This window comes from Hemitrygon akajei, chromosome 9, assembly GCF_048418815.1.
Source record: "Hemitrygon akajei chromosome 9, sHemAka1.3, whole genome shotgun sequence".
Lineage (NCBI taxonomy): Eukaryota > Metazoa > Chordata > Chondrichthyes > Myliobatiformes > Dasyatidae > Hemitrygon > Hemitrygon akajei.
The window spans coordinates 119,548,183-119,569,491 of record NC_133132.1 but is presented as its reverse complement, the minus strand read 5'-3'; the positions used below and the strand labels follow the sequence as shown (position 1 = coordinate 119,569,491).

The following is a 21,309-nucleotide window of genomic DNA, read 5'->3' as shown; positions in this document are numbered from 1 at the left end:
AGAAGCAGATCATGTTTAGTTTTAATTTGAACACGTCTTCTATATAAAACAGGATCTGGAGCCAAAGCATATTTTTGGTCTAATTGTTTCAACTGATTGGCTAATTCAATTCTCTCCTTATTAGCTTTTTTCCTTAACACTTGTGGTAAAGGAAATAATTTGACCTCTAATATAAGCCTTAAAAGCATCCCATATAATAAGACTAGAAGTCTCTTCTAGCGTATTCTCTTCAAAAAACAAGAATAATTTATCTCTCCAAAAAATTTTTTAAATCTTTATCAGATAAAAAATTTGGATTAAAATGCCAGAATCTGTTTATTTGGGAGACACCTGGAAGATTTATAGATAAAAACATAGGAGCATGATCTGAAACAGCAATTTCTTGATATTCACAGGATCGAACCAATGGAATCAATTGGCTATCAATAAAAAACAATCAATCCTGGAATAGGAATGATGAACCTGAGAAAAAAATGAGTACTCTTTATCCATTGGATGCAAAAATTGCCAAATATCAACACTATCACATTTCATTAGAAAAGATTGGATAAAGGAGGCAGATCTACTACAAGTCAATCGTTTAGATGAAGAACGATTTAAGACAGGTTCTAAACAGCAGTAGAAATCTCCTCCTAAAACCAAATAATATAAACTTAAGTTTGGTAAAAGCAAAAAAAAACGTTCAAAAAAGCCTGGATCATCTATATTCAGGACATACAAATTAGCAAAAACCATTAATTTATTATCTAATTTTCCTGACACTATAACAAAATGCCCATTGGTATCAGACACTACATTATGTTGAATGAACAAAACTGAATTGTCTATAAGAATTGAAACTCCTCTTGCCTTAGCCTGAAAGGAGGAATGGAAAGATATACCTGAAATATGGCTGAAAAGACGTAAATGATCACATTTATGAACATGTGTTTCTTGTAAAAAAAATAATTGAGACATTCAATTTCTTAATATAATTAAATATCTTGTTACATTTCACAGGATGATTTAATCCTTTCACATTAAAACTAAGTAAATTAATCGCATGATCCATTTAAAATATTACTTAAAAGAGAGGTTAGAATAAAAACCGCAGGTATATTAAATCCAAATAATTAACTTTAAGATAAAGTAACCAAGTAACAAATGAAGCAAAGAGAACCAAACAGCTGATAGCAAAAAAACCACCCACCCCCCGCCCAACGAGAGAAGGTCGACCAAAGAACAGTCGACAGCTAAATCCCAAATCCTTCCAAAAACAAACTACTGGCTGAGCTCCAAACAGATCTCCCACCTGGTACTTATCCCTGCAAGCGTAAGTGCTACACCTGTCCCTACACCTCCTCTCTTACCACCATTCAGAGCCCCAAACAGTCTTACCAGGTGAGGCAACACTTCACTTGTGAGTCTGTTGGGTTCATCTATTGCATCCGGTGCTCCTGGTGCAGCCTCCTCTACACTGGCAAGACCCGACGCAGATTGGGGGACCACTTTGTCGAGCACCTCCGCTCCGTCCACCACAAGACAGGATCTCCCGGTTGCCACCCACTTCAACTCTGCTTCACATTCCCATTCTGATATGTCCATACATGGCCTCCTCTACTGCCATGATGAGGCCAAACTCAGGTTGGAGGAGCAATACCTCATATACCGTCTAGATAGGCTCCAGTCCCTTGGCATGAACATTGAATTCTCCAACTTACAGTAATTCCGACCCTCTCCCTTCCCACATCCCAGTTTTACTCTGCCTCCTCTTCCAGCTGCCTATCACCTCTCTCATGATTCTGCCTTCATCTACTACACAGTGCTTTCCCCTTACATTCCTTCTTCACCTTTCCTGCCTATCCCCTCCCCCATCCTTGATCTTTCCTCTGATTGGTTTTCCACCCGACACCTACCAGCCTTCTCCTTCCCACCCTCCCCCCACCTTCTCTATGGGGCCCCTGTCCCCTCCCTCTTCAGTCCTGACAAAGGGTCTCGGCCCGAAACATTGACTGCTCGTTTCCACGGATGCCTCCTGACCTGCTGAGTTCCTCCAGCTTGTTGTACTTTGTCCACTTGTTGTCAAAGTGTCTTCATTCTCTGATCTGTTTATTGTGTTCACTTAAAGTTTTTTGAATAGAATCCAATTTTACATCCATTCATTTAAATTCGGTGCTGAGTTGCTGGAACTCCTCAAAGTTCATTTTTATGCTTCCGAAGTGTCTCCATAATAGCTTCCAAAGTTACTGGAGGGTCCTCTTTTTTAGTAACTTTAGCACGACTCGTAATAAAAGCAATATTGCGTTCAAAAGTAAGTTTTCAAAAAAATTGGAAACAGTAAATTAGAAAGAGTAGGAGCACCTATAAAAATGCTGCTACTGTATCAACAGCCAGTAGTAGTCTCACAACATCTTCTTTCAATACATTGGGAAGTGACTTGCAAACATGAAGTTCTTTGCTTTGTATGAGGATATCAAAGCAATGATCACACTGGCAATATAAGATTATAAAGATGTTAATTTTAACTTTGTAGAAGTTTGCCACCTGAAGTAACAGAATCTAGATGAGTCAAAAAACAAGTCAATTCGTGAAAAACATCCGATTGTCATCTGAAAAGCTTCAGTGTTTCCTTCAGTATGAGCACATCGCCATCTACTGGTTGATCTGTAATGGGTTTTTTTAAAAAGGAAGTACAGTATTTAGTGGGATGAAGCTGAGACAGTAGACATGGCGCCTAAATTCATTCAATAAATACTCCATATGGAAATTAATCAAATAAAAATTTGCACTAAATCCAGAAGTAGTAAGTAGCTTGGTTAAAGAAGGGAGGGAGAAATGGGGATGGGAAGAACCTATAAATAAATTTACAGAGGTTATCAGAGTTTAATTGCAGCAGCATACTGCTAGATTGATCGATAGTGCAAAAAAGCAGTAACAAGATTCATAGGTTCATTCAGAAATCTAAAGGAGGAGGGTAAGAAGCTGATTCTAAAATGTTAAGAGAGCATAGTATCTGTGAAAAGCCAGGGTGTGAGGAGAATCTGGTTTCAGAGAATTATAACATTGAATAACTTTACAGATATAAGAAGGATGAAGAAAGTAAGGTTTTTTTAAATGTGTAAGAGTCCAAGCAGGGAGTCAGTGTTGTGAGCCAACATCTGGGTGATTTGGCAGTTTGAGATGAAGTCTACGTCTGTGACCTCCTGTTTCTGAAGCCCATCCATTTCAACGTTCAAATTGTGCGTTCAGAAATGCTCTTCTGCTCATCATTGTTTTAATGTGTGGTTATCTGAGTTATTATCACCACCCTGTCAGCTTGATCCACTCTTGCCATTCTCCTCAGACTCGGCACCAGGTGTCCTTACCAACAGAGTTACTGCTCACATTTGTATTTCACACCATTCTCTAAACTCGGGAGACTATTGTGCATGAAAATCACAGGTGATCAGTAGTTTCAAAGAAAGCCACACACAAATAAACTGGAGGAACTCAGCAAGCTAAAAAGCATCAATCCCAGGTATAACTGTTAAACCCTTAATGAAGTCGAACTCAAGCACACATATACCAAGTTCATGATTTTATTACAGTGGGGAAATTTTAAAAATACACTACTCATTCAACATGGCATAGGAAAGTGCACTTCCAAAGACATCAAATTAAAATTGCTTAAAAACTATGTAGGAATATAAATAACCAGGAATATGCTGGTTTAATGTAATTACCAAGTAACCTGCCAAGGATAATTTGACTGGCAGTGTCGGAGAAATGCAAGATAAATGCATTTCAGAAAACGATAAACAAAATTAATTTTTCAAAAGAAACACAAAGTTGTTCTAATGGCTTTCAAAATTTTCACCTACAAGGCCTTTTTGTATTTAATTAAAAACTTAAAAACAGTAATACTGTCCAAAAAGATTCTTATGAAGTAGTTCTCACTGGTCTGTCAGTGTGGGGGGAGGGGTATAAACACACAGCTTTATCCTCTCTGTAGAAGTGTTATTTAATTTAGGATCTAAGACAATCCAATGCTGAAATGAAGGCAGAAGTGTTGCGAATACTGGAATCTGGAACAGGATGAACACCGGAAGAACAGAGCAAGTCAAGCAGCATCTGTGTGACAAAAATTGGAAGTTCCCATTTAGGGATGAAACTAGCTGACGGCTGATGCAGGGTGTCAACCTGACGCAAAATGTCTTCTTACAACCTTTCCAGGTCCATAGATGCTGCTTGACTTGTGTTCTTTCAGCATTTTGCCTTTAATTCTTGAACAATTGGGACAAATTTTACCCCGTGTAACAAACAGTCTGCGGTTATTGATAACACTAGTTATCAAATTCTGTACACCATGGTGAAAAAAAATGTTTTTGACTCATCATGTGTCCACCCTGAAGATATTACAGCACATAAAACAATCTTATATACATTCATTGGTAATATTTTGTAAGTTTATTGACATTGTCATGATGCATTTTGGCAAATCACACTTTTCCAAAACCTCTCCTCAACTGATGTACCAAATCACTGCCAAATGACACCTGATGATACTTTCTGTGCAAAGCCATTTGGTATTTCTTGGTAACATACATTAAGACTGGATTGCAACTGGTTGTACATAATTTGTCAAGACATGCAGATTGCATGGCCTCACAGGACACCATTTCTTCCAGCTCCTCTATAGGTATTTGGATCAGTGTTCAACAGTGGAAAATCCACAATGCATTGAAGCGTTCTAGTCTTCAGTAAAGTGTAACTTGATAGTCTCAGTACTAATATTATATACTTCATTCCATAAGGTTTTCCTCTGAAACAAAATTAAAAAATAATTAAAACCTAAAAACAAAAATAGACATCAACATAGACACCCGTACTTTACAGGTGACTTAATTCAGAATTTCATGGCATCAACCTTTCTCTGATTTTCCTGTTCTTTACCACTTTAATATCTTCTGGTTGAATCAATGTTCAGTACCTCACTTGAGGTAAGCTTTACTCATTTACAAGCACTGTGAGCAAGAGAAGGAATTCAGCCCCTAAGGCAGAAACTTACTTTCCTCGCAGTCAACGCATATCTGAATAATTATTTAAATGGAGCAAATAGGGATGCGATCTGGAGGGCTTCCTAAATCTGTAATTTATTCACATTTTCATACCAATACGACACAAAAGCAGTACCACAAGGCAACATTCATATTATATTTCAATTTAAGGTAATATTCAATGTAATAAATCATAGGAAGTTAACATACTAGGTTGTACAGTACTCACCAACCATGGCAGGTGTGTTCGCTCCAGGAGATGAATGGTTGTTGTGGTGTCGGGCAGCTTTACGTGGATGAGGTGGATGGTTGTGTGTCGTCAGGATCATCTAGGACAGCAATGGGTGAAGAAAGACTCACAGAACTCTCAGAATTGCCGGCAGCAGGAGATGACAGCGGTTTGAAGAAATTGGTGAGGGTTGATTGCTTGGCAGCATTTTGTTTTTCAGCATAAATTTGCTTGTAGGGAAGAAGGATTGACTGCAGGGAACGACTGAAATGCTGACTACGTTCTAAACTTGGGTCCATGTCCATTGCCATTTGTGCCAAGTGTTCCGCAGCCTTAAAAAATTCTGCCAGTTGCTTCACCGTGAAATCCTTCTCCTGCAACTCCATGCTTTCTTCTTCATCATTGTTATCACCTTCAGAAAACCAATCTTCAAAGATTTGACCAGTGACCCATGCTTTCTTGTTAGCGTGGCTGATGGCCCAGGACTTGACATAGGATGCTTAGGAGGCATAGTTAAATATTTCAAGCACAAGATCAGTGCACAGTAGGTAATAACAACAAAAGTTTAACAGCACAAGATCGCACATCCACAAATTGCCAAAACCAATGCGAGACTGGCCAGAGTGAGACTGTGAGGCACGTGCACATGACTTGTATTGGCGGGAAAACGGTGCTTCTCATCCCAAGAGCCGCACATAGCTGTGAATTTTGGATGCATACAAGGAGAATTTGGTAGAAATAGGTTCAACGCATAACTGTGAATCTGCATTGTCTGAAGACGCATATAACGAGGATAGGGTGTATATAAAAAAAATCAACTGGCGTAATTGTTCAGTTGTTAAATCATGGTCATTATCTGAGTGTTACTTGATGAATAAGTTATCAATAGTGAAGGATGGCTGGGGAGGGGGAGGAAATATAACAAACTTCAAGGGGTTGCTGCTTCAGGAGGAGGTTATTTCACATAATTTCCCATCCCTACAAAGGTAACACCCAACCAGTTATTCCAGCTTCAAATTATGGTTATATAGGTAACATGTTACAAATAAAGTTAATGTCACATTATTTTTTTTCCTGATTTGTTTGAAGGGACTATTTGTTGAAGGATTAAAGACAATCCTGGACAGTTGTAATTCCTTGACAGCTTGGAATAATGTGTGAATTTCAGAGACAGAAAAATATGTCTTCTTACTTCGAATTGATTAAAAAGTTACTTGGTTCCTGACAGTCTTCTGAATTACTGGATAAAGTGGGAAGAATCACTACTTAAAAAAATGTTAAAGCTCTCATCAATACTGTAATTCTGGCAATGCCTTGAAGAAACTACCCTAAAATATAATACTCAAAGTGAAATTTAAAACTAAAATCCTGAGATAACAACTGTATTATAAAATGGAAAGAATGACTAATTAGAATGAGTAATTAATATAGAAAACAGGAGACTATATTACAAGCTCCTAAAGCAAACAAAACAAGGCAAACACCAAGGAAAAATTATAATCACAGGGAGGTGGAGATGGCCATTTGGCTGATCAAACCCTTCCCAGATTTTGTATTTACTTTCTAAAGATTCCTGAACTCCTTCCAGTAATATTGCAATTTTCACCCCTTGAACTCCTCTTTGAAAGTTACATGTAAATCTCCTTCCATCCTTTAGAAGACATCGCAAGGTGTAAACGTTAACTACTCACTACAAACAGCACTTTTCAGAATTGCTTTTAGTTCTTTTGTCAATCATCTTTGATCAGACTTCTCACTCAAACCTTCCAGCAATGTTCCACTGTCCAGTTATCTTTGCTTATCTCTACAGTTACAACTAATTTTGAACTTCTGGTTTTACATTATATTGCCACCCAGTTACTCCTGCTAAAACATATCTCTTTATACTTCTGCGTTAGACTTAATCTGCTGTCTCCCCATTCTAACCAACTACGTCCCCTTTCAATGCCAGCAGCAAAAACTGCAATGTAAAAGAGATAGATACATTCTGGCAGGATCACCCCTCCCCTTGTATTTTAGTTTTAGGTTTCATGACAGCTGCAAATTTTGAAATCATCCACCACAAATCCAATGCTGTGAAGAAACACAGCAGCTTCAATACCAACTTTGGGAATTGGAATATTTTTGTCACAGTACCAAGATACAGTGAAAAACTTGTCTTGCATACTGTTTATGCAGATCAGATCATTACACAGTGCACTGAGGTCAAACAATAACAATGCAGAATAAAGCATAACAGCTACAGAGACAGTGCTGTGCATGCAAAATAATGAAGCAGACCATAACAAGGTAGACTGTGAGGACAAGAGTCCATCTCATATCATTTAATAGCACTTTTAACAGTGGGGTAGGAGCTGTGCTTGAGCCTGGTGGTGTGTGCTCTCAGGCTTTTATATCTTCTAAACAAAGGAAGAGAGGAAAAGAGAGCATATCTGTGGTGGGTGGGGACTTTTATTATGCCAGCTGCTTTACTGAGACAGTGAGAATTGCAGAAATACAATAGTTTATCTCCAGTCTGATAAACAACAGTCTCCGCCACTCTGTTCCATTCCTTCAGCAAATCTCCTGTGTTTTGGCACAGTCCCTTTTCATTCCATGAGCATTAATTTTGCTGAAAAGACCACTGCAAGACCCTTTACCTATTTTTAAAAAGTTTATCTATACAGATAGCTTTGTTGTCACGTCAAATTACAATAATGCTAGCTAAGCAAAAATTCACACACATTAGAAGCAAGAGCATTCAACCTGTCAAGAGGGTTTTAAAGTTGTTAAGTTTATCAGATGGATTAAAGCTGAAGATCAATTAACATAATTGAATAAAAATATAATTAAAACAGTACAACACAAATTACTAAAAACAAAAAAAAGATAAAGCACTTTGCCCACAAGGATTCAAGCAAATTAGCAAACTGTTCATAGGCTAGCAGCCTCAAACGAAACTTTGCTAGATGAAACGGTATCCAGAGTTCCTCTTCACAAAGACACTGCTGGTCTCAATGGTGAGTACAGTGACTAAGTGCACATAAACAACTACATCTGCAGTTAGTCAGAACTCTGCATCTGACTATGCATTTGCTAAGTCTGGGATATGCCAAAGCCTCTGCAGCTACACCCAACTGCAGGCTATTAGAAACATAGAAAACTTACAGCACAATACAGGCCCTTTGGCCCCCAATGCTGTGCCAAACATGTATTTTCCCCATAGCCCTCAATTGTTCTAAGATCAATGTACCTATCCAGGAGTTTCTTAAAAGACCCTATTGTATTCGCCTCCACCACCGTTGTAGGCTGCCCATTCCACATACTCACCACTCCCTGCATAAAAAACTTACCCCTGACATCTCTGTACCTACTTTCAAGCACTTTAAACCTGTGTCCTCTTGTGCTAGCCATTTCAGCCCTGGAAAAAAAGCCTCTGACTATCCACACCATCAATGCCTCTCATCATCTTATACACCTCTATCAAGTAACCTCTCATCCTCCATTGCTCCAAGGAGAAGAGGCCTTCACTCAACCTATTCTCATAAGGTATGCTCCCCAATCCAGGCAACATCCTTGTAAATCTCCTCTGCACCCTTTCTATGGCTTCGACATCCATCTTTTAGTGAGGTGACCAGAACTGAGCACAGTACCCCAAGTGGGGTCTGACCAGGGTCCTATATAGCTGTAACATTACCTCTCGGCTCTTGAATTCAGTCCCATGGTTGATGAAGGCCAATACACCGTATGCCTTCTTAACCACACTGTCAACCTGTGCAGCAGACTCGGACCCCAAGATCCCTCTGATCCTCCACACTGCCAAGAGTTTTACCATTAATACTATACTTTGCCATCATATTTGACCTACCAAAATGAACCACCTCACACTTATCAGGGTTGAACTCCATCTGCCATTTCTCAGCCCAGTTTTGCATGCTACCGATGTCCTGCTGTAACATCTGACAGCCCTCCACACTATCCACACATCCCTAACCTTCGTGTCATCAGCAGATTTACTAACCCATTCATATTATGATTTATAGTTTATTCAAATTCTGAAGTGATTTAGCATTACAACATCATTCTGCATAATCACCAAGAATAAATGTTTATTCAATCTTGCCATAAATAAGGAGCATCACCTCTATCAGGTGGTAACGTCACTGCCTCATCTGTTGAGGAGACTGGTTCATTCCCATTGGATGTGTCATCTTCACACGTTTTAGGAGGACAATATTCTTCCTGCATCTCACACACAAATACATCAATTGGTCCTTCAGTACTTTTTATATAAACTTGGATTTTCTCCTATACAAATAAAAACATTTTTTTTTAATTCAAGAAATGAAATGCAAACATTGCATAGAGATACAAAGACTAAGTCTCTAGTAATTTCGATGCAAACTGCACATGGTATTAATGAAATGTTTCAATTGCAGCTCAAAGAATCTGCATAGTTGCAAATGTAAACTGTTTCACAATCATAACAAAATGCAATACCATTCTTTCAAAGACCAGTAACTTAAAAAGTGACAGTGCACTTTTAACAATTTAGTGAGTGTACAGATCACCAGTGATATTAACCAGATTTTTAAAAATTAGTGACTTCACTTTTACAAGTTTTATTAGTGTATACTGACTACGTTCCAAGTTGATTAAACATTTTTCAAGTATTTTTAAAAAATTAAAATATACCTTCGCGTCATTACTTTGAACAGGCTGTAGAGGAAGGATATTTACTATTTTACATAATGCTAGTTTGGGCCACCAATAACATCAAGAATAGGTAAAGATCCATTAATGCAGACAAACTCCAATTTCAAGAGCAACAGATATTAATTTTCAGGTCTTTTAAATTAAATTAATGCTTACAAGGGCCCAAACAACAAAACTAGAATTAATTTGAATACATGAGTTAATAATCAATATCTAATTCAGTTAAATATTTAATTTTTATTTCCATGGATGCTCTCAGGCCACACATTTCCATGCACATGAAAATGTACATTAGCAGTCTTAAAACGATTTCAATGTTCTCCTGACTGACCTCCCATCTCACAAATTTTTTAAGTGTACAATGTCCTGTGTATGTTACTAAAAAGGGCTTCTTTGGTTTGTTACGAGTAGGGATGTTTCTTTGTCTGTTAAATGTTTCTCTCACCGTTGTTTCGCTTTAGAATGGCTGATATGGTAATTGCATTCATTTGTTAATCAATGAGAAAGGTTATTGTGTTTTGTGAGGCTGGGAACTTGGGGGAGGGGTTGCGCGGGCTTGGGGGTGAAGGGAGTCGGGAGGGAGACGCCGAGGAAGGTGGACGTGCACTCGGAAGACCACTGGGGAGTCCGAGGTGGAAGACGTGGAAGTCGGAGGCAAGCGACGAGGGGTCGAATGGTTCGCTGGTTGAGCTCCAACGAGTGCACTAACTGACTGAACTTTGATAAGTTGGCGCCTTTTGTTTTTTTCTTGTGTATATATATATTGTATTGCATAATACTCTTTTAATTTTAGTAAACTCTTGAACGTGTATTTCATACCGGTATTTGTTGTGGGTTTGATACTGTTGGCGGGCGCGAGGCATAAACGCGATTCTCACAGCACCTGCGTGTACGGGAGGCGGAGTTGGTGAGTGGCTGTATCTCCTTTTCCCCTAGACATATACCAGCCTTTTGGGTAAGTGTTACATAAGTAATCATCCAAATTTCTTCTACTTGCATACTGATTCTCCCCAAGCCAAATTTGCGCTGCTGACTCTTACTGCACCATGTTGACATTGCTTTAGTTTGGCTTTCAACCCAGTTGTGCACAACCATACTCACCACCTGGAATGACAATAAACTCAATTTTGACAACTCCCTCCATGGCCTTGCTTTTCCCTAGTCTGTAACTTTTGTCAGTAGCAGTACTATAGGATCTCTGCACTTTTCCAAACCAAGCTTCCAGACAGCTGATTAAAACAGGAGTCTGAACCCTAAGCTCTGGAACTCCCTTCTTTTCCCTGTTACTCTAACATGTTCCTTAAAAACTCCTACTTTGACCCTGCCTGATCTGATTCCTATTCTAAGGGTAAGTATATAAATTGTAGATATTGCTCTTGTTAATGAATACCTGGGGGGTTATTTTGTTACGTTAAAGGCACCATAGAAATCTATACTGTTGTCTACTCGCAATATAAGCTGACAATTTACACAATTAAGTTAAAATGTTAAAGTCTGTCCCCTGCCTTATCGGCTCATCAGGCCGGTGTTATATGCCGGTTTCCGTGGCGTGAAGCGACTGAGAGTCTGACACTCCCCTCCCGGATAGGACGCCAGTCTATCGCGAGGTCAACCGCCAGCACTTTGCCAGTACCCACTTTCAGCTGGGTGGACTGAAGCAATGTGTGGTTAAGTGCCTTGCTCAAGGACACAACACCCTGCCTCGGCTGGGGTTCAATTTACACAATAACAGGCAGAAAAACTCCACTGCAAAAATGCTAAATCAACATTAATTACAACTCTATGCAGATGATTCTAAGCCTACAGAAGTGGCAGAAACCAAAAATGTCAAAATCATTTTACCTCATTAGGAATAGGGACTTCCAGCTTCGTTTCTTGGGGAGCTTTGATTGCGATTACAATCTGTTCCTTGAAGGCTTGAAGACCGTGGATGTCCTTGTAAGTTACATATGCTAGTGTATGTTTTTGTTAAGATTAAACGTGATTACAATTTGTGGAAACCCAAATTCTACAATGATATTCTAATGCATTTCTCCTCAATTACTATCTGAATTCACATTTGCAAAACTTCCATAACTTCAGATGTATAAATTTAATCAGACTGTATAATTTGCTGTCCAATTGTTCTGAAGCCCCAAAGGTTTGGCAACAGGCTCACTGGATGCAGGTTGCACTTTAAATTAATACACTGGCTCTATATATTCCTGTGCTCCTTAACAGGGTTTGCTGAAAAAAATATACTATAAACTCTGTGTAGACATTAAAGTATTCTGGAGTATTAATTGGAACAGCAACCAAATAATCTGCCAGCATGACATCAAAGTCTCAAGTACATTGGATTAAGGAAGTTTAACTATAGTTTAAAAGAAGTTTATCTTAAAAAAGATGAAAGTCGTTACATATTTCAGAATGTTATTTTGCTGCCAACTTGTTCCATAGACACGGGTGCTTATTTACTAGCATGTTTCTTATTTGGAAATTCCATCAGTTTCACTCCACCTACATCACCCAGTTCAGATCCTCCATTCACTCAAAAGAGGACAACTCTGGAAAATACAAAGTTACAGTCAAAGCCACGACTACCCTCACTGTAGACGATGAAGCAAATGGAAAGCATCACGACAATACAGTGATTAGAATTTCTCTCTGGATAGCCCACTACCCACCTTGCTTCACCTATTCTTGCTATGAAAAGGACTCATCAAAATCTACCCGTTCAAACAATTTTAATTGCACCTTCTAACCATTTTCTAAATTCCAACTCAACATCAGCCTGAAACGCTAACTGTTCATTCATTTCCATTGATGCTCCCTGATACGCTGAGTTCTTCCAGCATATCGGGGAGCATCTCAAAATATATGTTGGAAGTATAAATGGAACAATGTAAAAATCAAGAGTATAATTATTTATCAGCAATGATTTCAAAAGGGAAAATACCTGTTATTAACTGTACTGAACACAAAGAGAACAATGGACATACAAGAGATGCAATTTACCTACATTTTCATAATGGTTTTGTTAATAGACCAATACAAGTCAGAAAGTTTAGATACCAGGGAAAAGCAGTTATATAAATTGAAAGCTGGCTTCAAGACAGTGCACAGTGAGAATGCAGGCTAACTACTTATGGTACAACGTGTTCATCTGAAAGTTCAATAAACTTTTCCAAATTTTCAAATCTGCATTTGATGCTGAGTATGGAAGTAAGATGATACTAAAGATTGCAACAAATTATAGGATAGTAATAAAATTGTCAAATAGGAAAATAAATGGAAACAGTCAACACAAATAAAGGTGATGTGGGGTGGTTTAATGGGAATGTAGGGAGGTATATCTGGAAGGTACAGTAGGAAACAATGGGACCTACAGTACAAAATGACAATCTCTAAAAGTTGACAACGGGTTAGCAGGCCCATAGAAAAAGCAAACCAACCTCTACAGTTTATTTCGAGGAAGGAGAATTTTTTTTTAAAAAGCAGATGAGCAATCTGAGAATGAAATCAGAAAATACTGGAAATACTCACTCCCCTTCTCACAGTGCTTTCCATGAAACCAGAGGAAACGCAGCACCTGTTGTTTTATCTCCAATGCAACTGATCTGCAGGGACCTAAACAATTATTCCAAGTGAAGCAATGGTTGCCTTGTACTTACTATTTGGTTCTGATGATATGGCCACTGCCATCAGCCTGTATAATCTCGCAGTTTGTGGCTTATAATTTCAGAAATAGTAGAATATTTCTATGAGATTCAAATCCAACACAAGGACTAAGAATCAGTCAAAAATCTAACAATGGTCGAAGTACATTTGCAATGTCATAAAACATTCTGTAGTGCAGCACTATTCAAAACAATGTCAAAGTTCTCAAATTTGAAAGCAGACGTATATGTAACATGCTTAAAAACAAAAAGATATCTTGCACTTTCTTTGTCTTCTGTTAAACTGTATAACTGATGAGCACAGTCCTTGATTAATTCATCTAAAGAATTCTCCACCGTTGTTAGGTCTGCCAGTTCTTTTCTCAGTTTTCGAGATTGGGCTTCATATCCTAATCTTTCTTGTGGATTTTTGCCTCTAAAAGACAAATAGAAACAGGTAAATTGTAAGCTACTATAAAAGCTTGTCTTTTTGTTTAACTGGAAGGCAATTTGTTCAAAATATTGCACACAAAATGACAGGAAAATATTACGTGGAATAAAAATTATTGCATACGAATCAATTATTTCACATGGAGATTAACTAACAAGATAAATTACTTAATAGTCTATTAACACTCTGGCCATTTAAGAGCAAGACATTGCCTTACCTGGCAGTAAAAGTACTAACATTTCATAAAACAGGTACTAGGTAAAATCATTCTTACAAACTTATCTAAAACTAAAATTGCAGCCTCTCTTTACTAAATAAACAACTTTGCCATGTTCGTAATTTAACTGAATTAGTTCAGAGAGTAAACCAAGTTTATTGATTTTTAAAAAGTGAGTAGTCAGTTATATTGGCTCCCAAAATGATTCAGTTAACAAAAAACACAAACCCTTTTTGATATTGTTTTCATTTGTTACTAGGCTGTGAGAAACATTAACTTAACAAATTGTTACAAAAGAAATAATATTTGTGAGTTGAAGTAGAGTAAGACCAAAAGCTTGGCAGATTTTGAACTGATCTGCCCAAGAAACCAAAATGAATTGCAATCTTTGGATCAGATTAAATTTTTATAGTCTAGTTATGTCCAGTTATGAACAATGTAGGACAATTAAAGAAATAAATTCTAAATTTCTTCATAACAAAATGGAGCACATGAAGGCAGAAGACCAAACCGAACTGAAAAATCTTCAGCTGATGAGTTTCGTGCAAGATTCATCGAGATTCCTCCTCACACTCCAACTCAATGCAATATTAAGAAATTACAACATTGATAGGGCAAACCCTTTGGGTCTCAAATACCCTGATGATAGTTTTAAATTATATTCCAGTTCTAGCTGTTCAGTTCAGCTTCAATTCTGGTACAGAACTGACAAAGTGGAATGTTGTAGAACAGTCATCTGGAAGGCAATTGAAACTACTTTAAGCAAAAACTTAATTATCAATGCTCAGTTTAGGTTCTAAGCTCAGCTCAGGACCTCACTCTCTGAAGTTCTCTGATGACTGCGGTGGTTGGGTGTATCAGAGATGGGCTGGAGTCAGAGTACAGAGGACTGGCGGTCAAATGTGTGGAGCAGTGTGGGAGTAATCACTTCCTTCTGAATGTGGCCAAAACAAGGGAGATGGTGATTAATTTTAAGAGAAAGAGGACTGTGACAAGTCCTGTGTGCACTCTGTGAGAAGTTGCGGTGGAGGAGTACAAATACTTGGGTGTTCACCTTGACAACAGACTTGACTGTCAAACCAACACCAAGGTTGTTTACAAGAAGAGGATGAGCAAGCTATTTTCTAAGGAAGCTGAGATCCTTCAAAATGTGCAGCAGGATGTTGGAGCTCTTCTACCAGACTGTTATGTCCAGTCATCACTAAATTCATCAAAAAGGCTGGATCCATCCTTGGCTACAACCTGGACTCTTTTGAGATAGTTTTGGAAAGGAGGTCACTGAGCAAACTGTTATCCATTATGGACAATTTGGCACATCCTCTCCGTGACCTACTGAATAAGCACCTTTTGGAATAGGCGATTCAGCTCCGCTGCCACAAGCATCGTTACAGAAAATATTTCCTACCAAATGCAATAATGTTCATCTCTGTGTGAGAGAAGAACACACATCATAGTACAATAATCTCTGCTTTACTATTTCATACATTATTATTGCACATTAGTACATTATTATTGTGTATATTATCATTCTGTACTTTATTAGTTAAGTCTTCACACTGCTAAGTGTATTTTTAAATATTGCCGCAGTAGCAAGAGAATTTCCCACTCGGCATCAATAAAGTACTATTATTATTAGTACAGCCTTGGTCAAAAAAGGGATGAGAGGTGAATTATGATTGGAGAAGTGACTGTCAGTTTAAATAGAGCATCAGGAAGCTTTACACACTATAGTAAATAACGGGGGGGGGGGGGGTTGACTGCTCTTGACTGGAGTCAATGTTCACAAAACAGAAGGTGATTATGGCTGCTCAAGGTCTCTCTGACAGGACATCACTACAGGAACTCTGCAAGACAATCATAGCCTCTTTGTTAATGATCTTTTCCACATAATAAGCAATGTGAGTTGTGTTGACGCCAACACAATTTCTCTTTCTACTTGCAATGAGAGTTTATGATATCTATGTTTGCTTACTGCAACGATGATACAATATTGAAACTGACAAGTAAGCAGCAAGTAGCATTTGTGACATGCAATAACCATTCCTATATCTGGAATAACTGGAGCTTAACTGAGTAGGTTTATAGTAGAGTGGAACACTAAATTAATTATAATTATTCCAGTTAAATCCATTTGTGGATATGTGTGGTAGCAAGTTAAGAAAAACAACTTCAACTGGATTAACTCTGCCTGAAACACAATTTTAGAACAAAATATGAATAAAATACTTCATCAATTACTAATGGCTCACTTTGCAGATTTTATTGAAGCATTAACATTTGTGATTGGGCTTGAAGAAAACTACACATCCAAATCGTTGGGATGTGAAATTCCCTCCCTTTCATCTCAGCCGTAAGAGACCTTTTTAAAATTTATTTATTTATTTTTTTCTACAGGAATAAAGGATAATATAGAAGCTGATTAATTTTTTTTTAAAAAAGGCATGGAATTTAAAAATATTCCAGAAATTATAATACTTTAGGGTCAGAGAAAGAAATAAACAATTATGGCTTCGTACTCCAATGAAAAATTCAACAAAATTCCAGTTCTCTTCAGATCACTGATTGGATCAGTAAAAACTGCAATAATGCTATGATTGATGCAAGGAATCACTCACATCAAGGAAAATGCAAGTTTTCAATTTCTGCTGTAACCGCTAGGTGTTCACTCCAAATAAGCTGTCAGTTTAATAGATTAATGATGTCAACTGCATGTAATTTTGCTGTCATTACAAATATAAAATCTGAATCAATGTATTATTCAAAGTACAACAAATGTCAATTTCTAGTCAAGTCTAGTTGAAGAAAACAAAATCAGGGATTGCTGGCATGACCTTACAGTTAATTTTCTCAATGATGAACAGAAGAGGTAGATTTAACGAATATTGAATTTTATATAAAGAATAATCTACTGTGAAAACTAACTTACATCCATTCAATCAGGTTTTTGGATTTTTTTCTCACCAGATGAATGCCATCCAGTACATTGGTGATATCGTAAACCCTCCTTTTTCGCACTCCAAGCATCCATGCCACATCATTGATGTCAAGAACCCCATCGGGAGCCTTACTCACAAGTTCCATAAATCGCCGAGTTAGATGCGCTAATGACACATCAAAACGTGGCTTTCTCTCTGTTACCAAAAGAAGAAACTAGCATGAACTTCCAGATTTAAATTAACAATCAAAGAGATACAGCATGGAAACAGTTTTGAAACTAAGTACTAGAAATTGTACTGAAATAAAATTCAATGCACATGGAACAGATATCCTTCAGAAAATCAAAAAGATTAATACCTGATGTCCACTACTAGATAGAGAGAAATTTCCCAAAACTGAGTATTGGGAAAATCAAAGCAATTACCCTTGGTGTAATCCAAAACCTATGCTTCTCATCACCAACTTTGTCAGGCAATTAAAATAAAACTTCCATAATCTTTGATCTTGTTTGGCAACATGATAAATCTTCAATTGCTTGGTACATCAGTGATCCATCAGCCAGTAATCTGATCCAGTACTTTCGGCAAGTTTTCTGCCTACCCAAAATTTCACTGCTCTCGTGCTGAATGCCAAGCCTTTTACACTGTATATGTTAAGTGATGACATACCCCATGCCGTTTCGTCTCTCTACTTCTTCTTCTTTAAAGTACTCCTTAGAAGTTCTCTTTGCAGAGCTTTAGGTCACCTGCTCCAATTTTCTTCATGTAGGTCTGAACAATTTTTTTTCAGTAACACTCCTGTGAAACCCTTTGGGATGCTTTCATAGAATCATTAAGCACAATAGGAACAATTTTGCCTTTTGAGTCTCTGCCTACTCTTAGTAATGTTTGCTATTTTAAATAACAAATATTGATGCTGTTATTTTCTATGGCAAAGGATATTCATTCAAAATTTTAAAAATTATATTAGAAAAACAAATTAGTATTTTGGAATTAAGATGTTAAATTGAGTTTTCGTTTAATAATCTTATGCAGTTCACAAGAATTTGGTCATAAGGAGGTTGTAAACATAATGCTGAGGGAGAAAAACTCCAGAGATGGCACAAATACTTCCCAAGCTGAAGCTACAAAAATCAGGATGAACAAGACGCCAAAACTTGAGATCAGACATTTTTGGATGCTACGTGGTCATATGTAGAACCACATGGGGTCAAAGTGGGATTTAATCTTTAGAATAATTCTACAAAAAATATGGATCGTATATAGATTGATAAACACCAGGGTAACAGGTGAAAGGACATCAGTAATTTGGATAAGTTAAAGAAGAAGTTAGCTTGGGTGATATGGGGCTGGAAGCAAGAGCTGACTGTATCGTTCCATGCATCTCGACCAGCATTTTCAAGAAAATCTAGGCCAATGACTTTGGAACCAGTAGCTGCACTGAAAGGACCCGAATTCTAAATTTTATGACAGACATAACTAATGAGAAAAAAAAAATCACAAAATGCTCTAAACACATCATATTCACATATGGATCTAGGGCTATTGAAGCATACAGACTAGATCATGAAGTACCAGTGTGGTACATTAGTGTAGAAGTTAACAGCAGTCTTTACATCACCGGCTGCAAGATCAGTGTTCAATTTCCGCCACTGTCTGTAAGAAATTTGTACACTCTAACTGCAACTATGCAAGCTTCATCTGGGTGCTCTGGTTCCATTTCAAATTCCAAAGACTTATGGTTAGAGTTAGTGAGTTGTGGGCATACCACGTTAGCGTCGGAAGTGTGCTGACACTTGCACAATCCTTGTTGACTTGTTTTGATGCAAACAACACATTTCAATATATGTTTCGATGTACGTGTGAAAAATAAAGTTAATCTTTAATTTTAATGTTGCACTGGTCAGAAAACAGCAGGTGCAATTCACAAGTGGAAATTATGGAGGGTTAGGGAGTATTCTGGAGTTAAGTAAATATAGCAGATATTAGTTCAAGCAAGAACTATTCTTTAGTTTTTAATGTGGATTGCAAATTGAAAGCAGTAAATTGAAGTTAGAAGTACACTTCTGCAAATTAACAGGATGGCCCACAGAATAAGAGATACGGTTTCCAAAATGGTGACCATGAGACGTTTGTATATGCATGAGCCAAGCATTATGACAATGGGGTTGTGTTAATTGGCTTACATCAAACCAGGCATAATTTAATTTATTGTATAAGGACTCAGATTTAACAAATGTCTTTTTCTATGTAAATAATTTTATTTTGTAATGTTTCCGAATAAAGTATTTTTGGAAAAAAAATCAAACTTGGTCATAGGTATAGGCAATCAACATGTTGCCCTGACAACATTAATTTTGGGTGTATTGGATTTCTGCACCCAAAAGGTTTTAGACTATTTGCGTGAAATACTTTGTGACAAAGGTATTTGAACATTCAGATATGTCTGTCACTGTAGATATGTATTTCAAAGGAAACATTGTCAACCCAACATACTGAAGTCAAGTCCTGACGAAGGGTCTCGGCCCGAAACGTCGACAGTGCTTCTCCTTATAGATGCTGCCTGGACTGCTGCGTTCCACCAGCATTTTGTGTGTGTTGCTTGAATTTCCAGCATCTGCAAATTTCCTCGTGTTTGATATTGAAGTGAACGATGTCATTGCAACTGTTGAAATTGTATTAAACCATCCACTGTTACCATTGATCTGAAGGATATAGAACTGTGATATACCTTTGGGTTTGTGACCCTCTACCAACAGTGTCACCAGAATAATGCCTGCTTGCTGTGCTGATTACAGACTTCTTTATCACCAGGTTCAGTGTTCCGGTGATTTCGATCACAGTCACAACAAGAACTTACCAACATTTAAATAGAGAAATGTCAGTAGCTTCTAATGAAATCATTGGCATTTCCCCGTAAAATTCAAAGCAAAAGCTCAGTGAAACGAATATGAACTAGGTGACAGAACTCAAAAGGTCCAAAGAAAAACACATACACCCAAAAGTGTCAGTTCATACATTGAATACTATTCCGTTTAATTCCCAATTCACAAATCTGCTTATTTTCCAGTATTATTCAAATAATTAATAATTTACTTTCACAAGACTATTAACGTTTTACAGTTCAAACAAAAGAACTTTGATGTGGAATATTATATAAAAAAATGCTGCAGATACTTATGTGCAGAGAATAAATTGGTTCTCAGCTCAATGATCCTTGATTTCGCTTCAGAAATGCAACCGGACTTGAGAATTTCGTCAGAATTGCTCACGATCCCTACGTGAAACGTTAACTTTGATTTCTTTTGCTCTAATCCCCACAGATGTGCGCTGACCTGCACCATTCCCATTTCTGAGTTCAAACATTTTACATTTTGATGCTCCGGGCCGGAAGTTAATTTCACCGTCAAGTAAACAATGCGCAGTGTATATAAACTTCCCAGGGAGGCGTGTTCAGACAAATGCACGCGGGAAACAAAAACGAAATCAAAAGCACAAATCTGGGCTTTAAGTGAGGTTAAAACTAACCATCACCCCATTGGAAAGAGTGCCGCCAAGGTGTAAGTTTGGACTTTCAGACACCCTCTCTGCACAGGCGTCACACACGTAAATACTCCTGACACGGGAGGCAGCAACAAGCGAGGGAGGTGAGTGGTCCGGGTGGCGCCGGCGCCGGCGCCAGCGCTCAGCTCAGGACTCACTGTGACTGGACGTCGACATGATCTTCCTCCCCTCTCTCCAGCCGATGACAGCGTCGGCACCGAGCAAGCTTGTCTGGGATGGCTGAAGACCCGGGGCCCTCGCCCAGCTCGAAGCCTTGGATCCCGCTTCGCTGCCCCACGATCACCAGGCAGCCAATCCCACAGCACTCCCGCGCCCTTCCCGCACCGCCAGGAACTAAAGGCTGCCGCGCATGCCCAGAAGCCGGGCCCGCGACCGGCGACGCATGCGCTCGGGTATAACTGCATGTCGCAGGCTCAGTTCTCCCATCAAAGTGACTGGCGGATTTTACAAAATGTTGGAGCTGGTGGAACTCAGGCAGCATGCATAGAAATAAACCAACAGACGACGTTTTGGGCCGAGACCCTTCTTGGCGGTTTTGTTGTGGGTTGGATTTCCTCCAACCTG

General features: G+C 38.3%; 1 protein-coding gene across 3 annotated transcripts in view; it reads right to left on the bottom strand.

Moving 5' to 3' along the window:
* LOC140733478 (transcription factor E2F6-like) overlaps positions 1-21,065 on the bottom strand; it is a 32,012-nt gene extending 10,947 nt beyond the window's left edge. The window contains exons 1-7 of one of the 3 annotated variants that reach the window (XM_073056871.1): positions 20,883-21,064; positions 17,172-17,376; positions 13,855-14,013; positions 11,782-11,896; positions 9,366-9,531; positions 5,245-5,743; positions 3,542-4,780 (exon numbers count right to left, since the gene is read on the bottom strand). In XM_073056871.1, coding sequence (XP_072912972.1) covers positions 5,304-5,743; positions 9,366-9,531; positions 11,782-11,896; positions 13,855-14,013; positions 17,172-17,376; positions 20,883-20,901 — 1,104 coding nt within the window. In that variant the 5' untranslated portion in view covers positions 20,902-21,064 and the 3' untranslated portion in view covers positions 3,542-4,780; positions 5,245-5,303. The other 2 variants (XM_073056872.1, XM_073056873.1) reach the window with 2 other exon arrangements.
* Between the last annotated feature and the right edge of the window lie 244 nt (positions 21,066-21,309).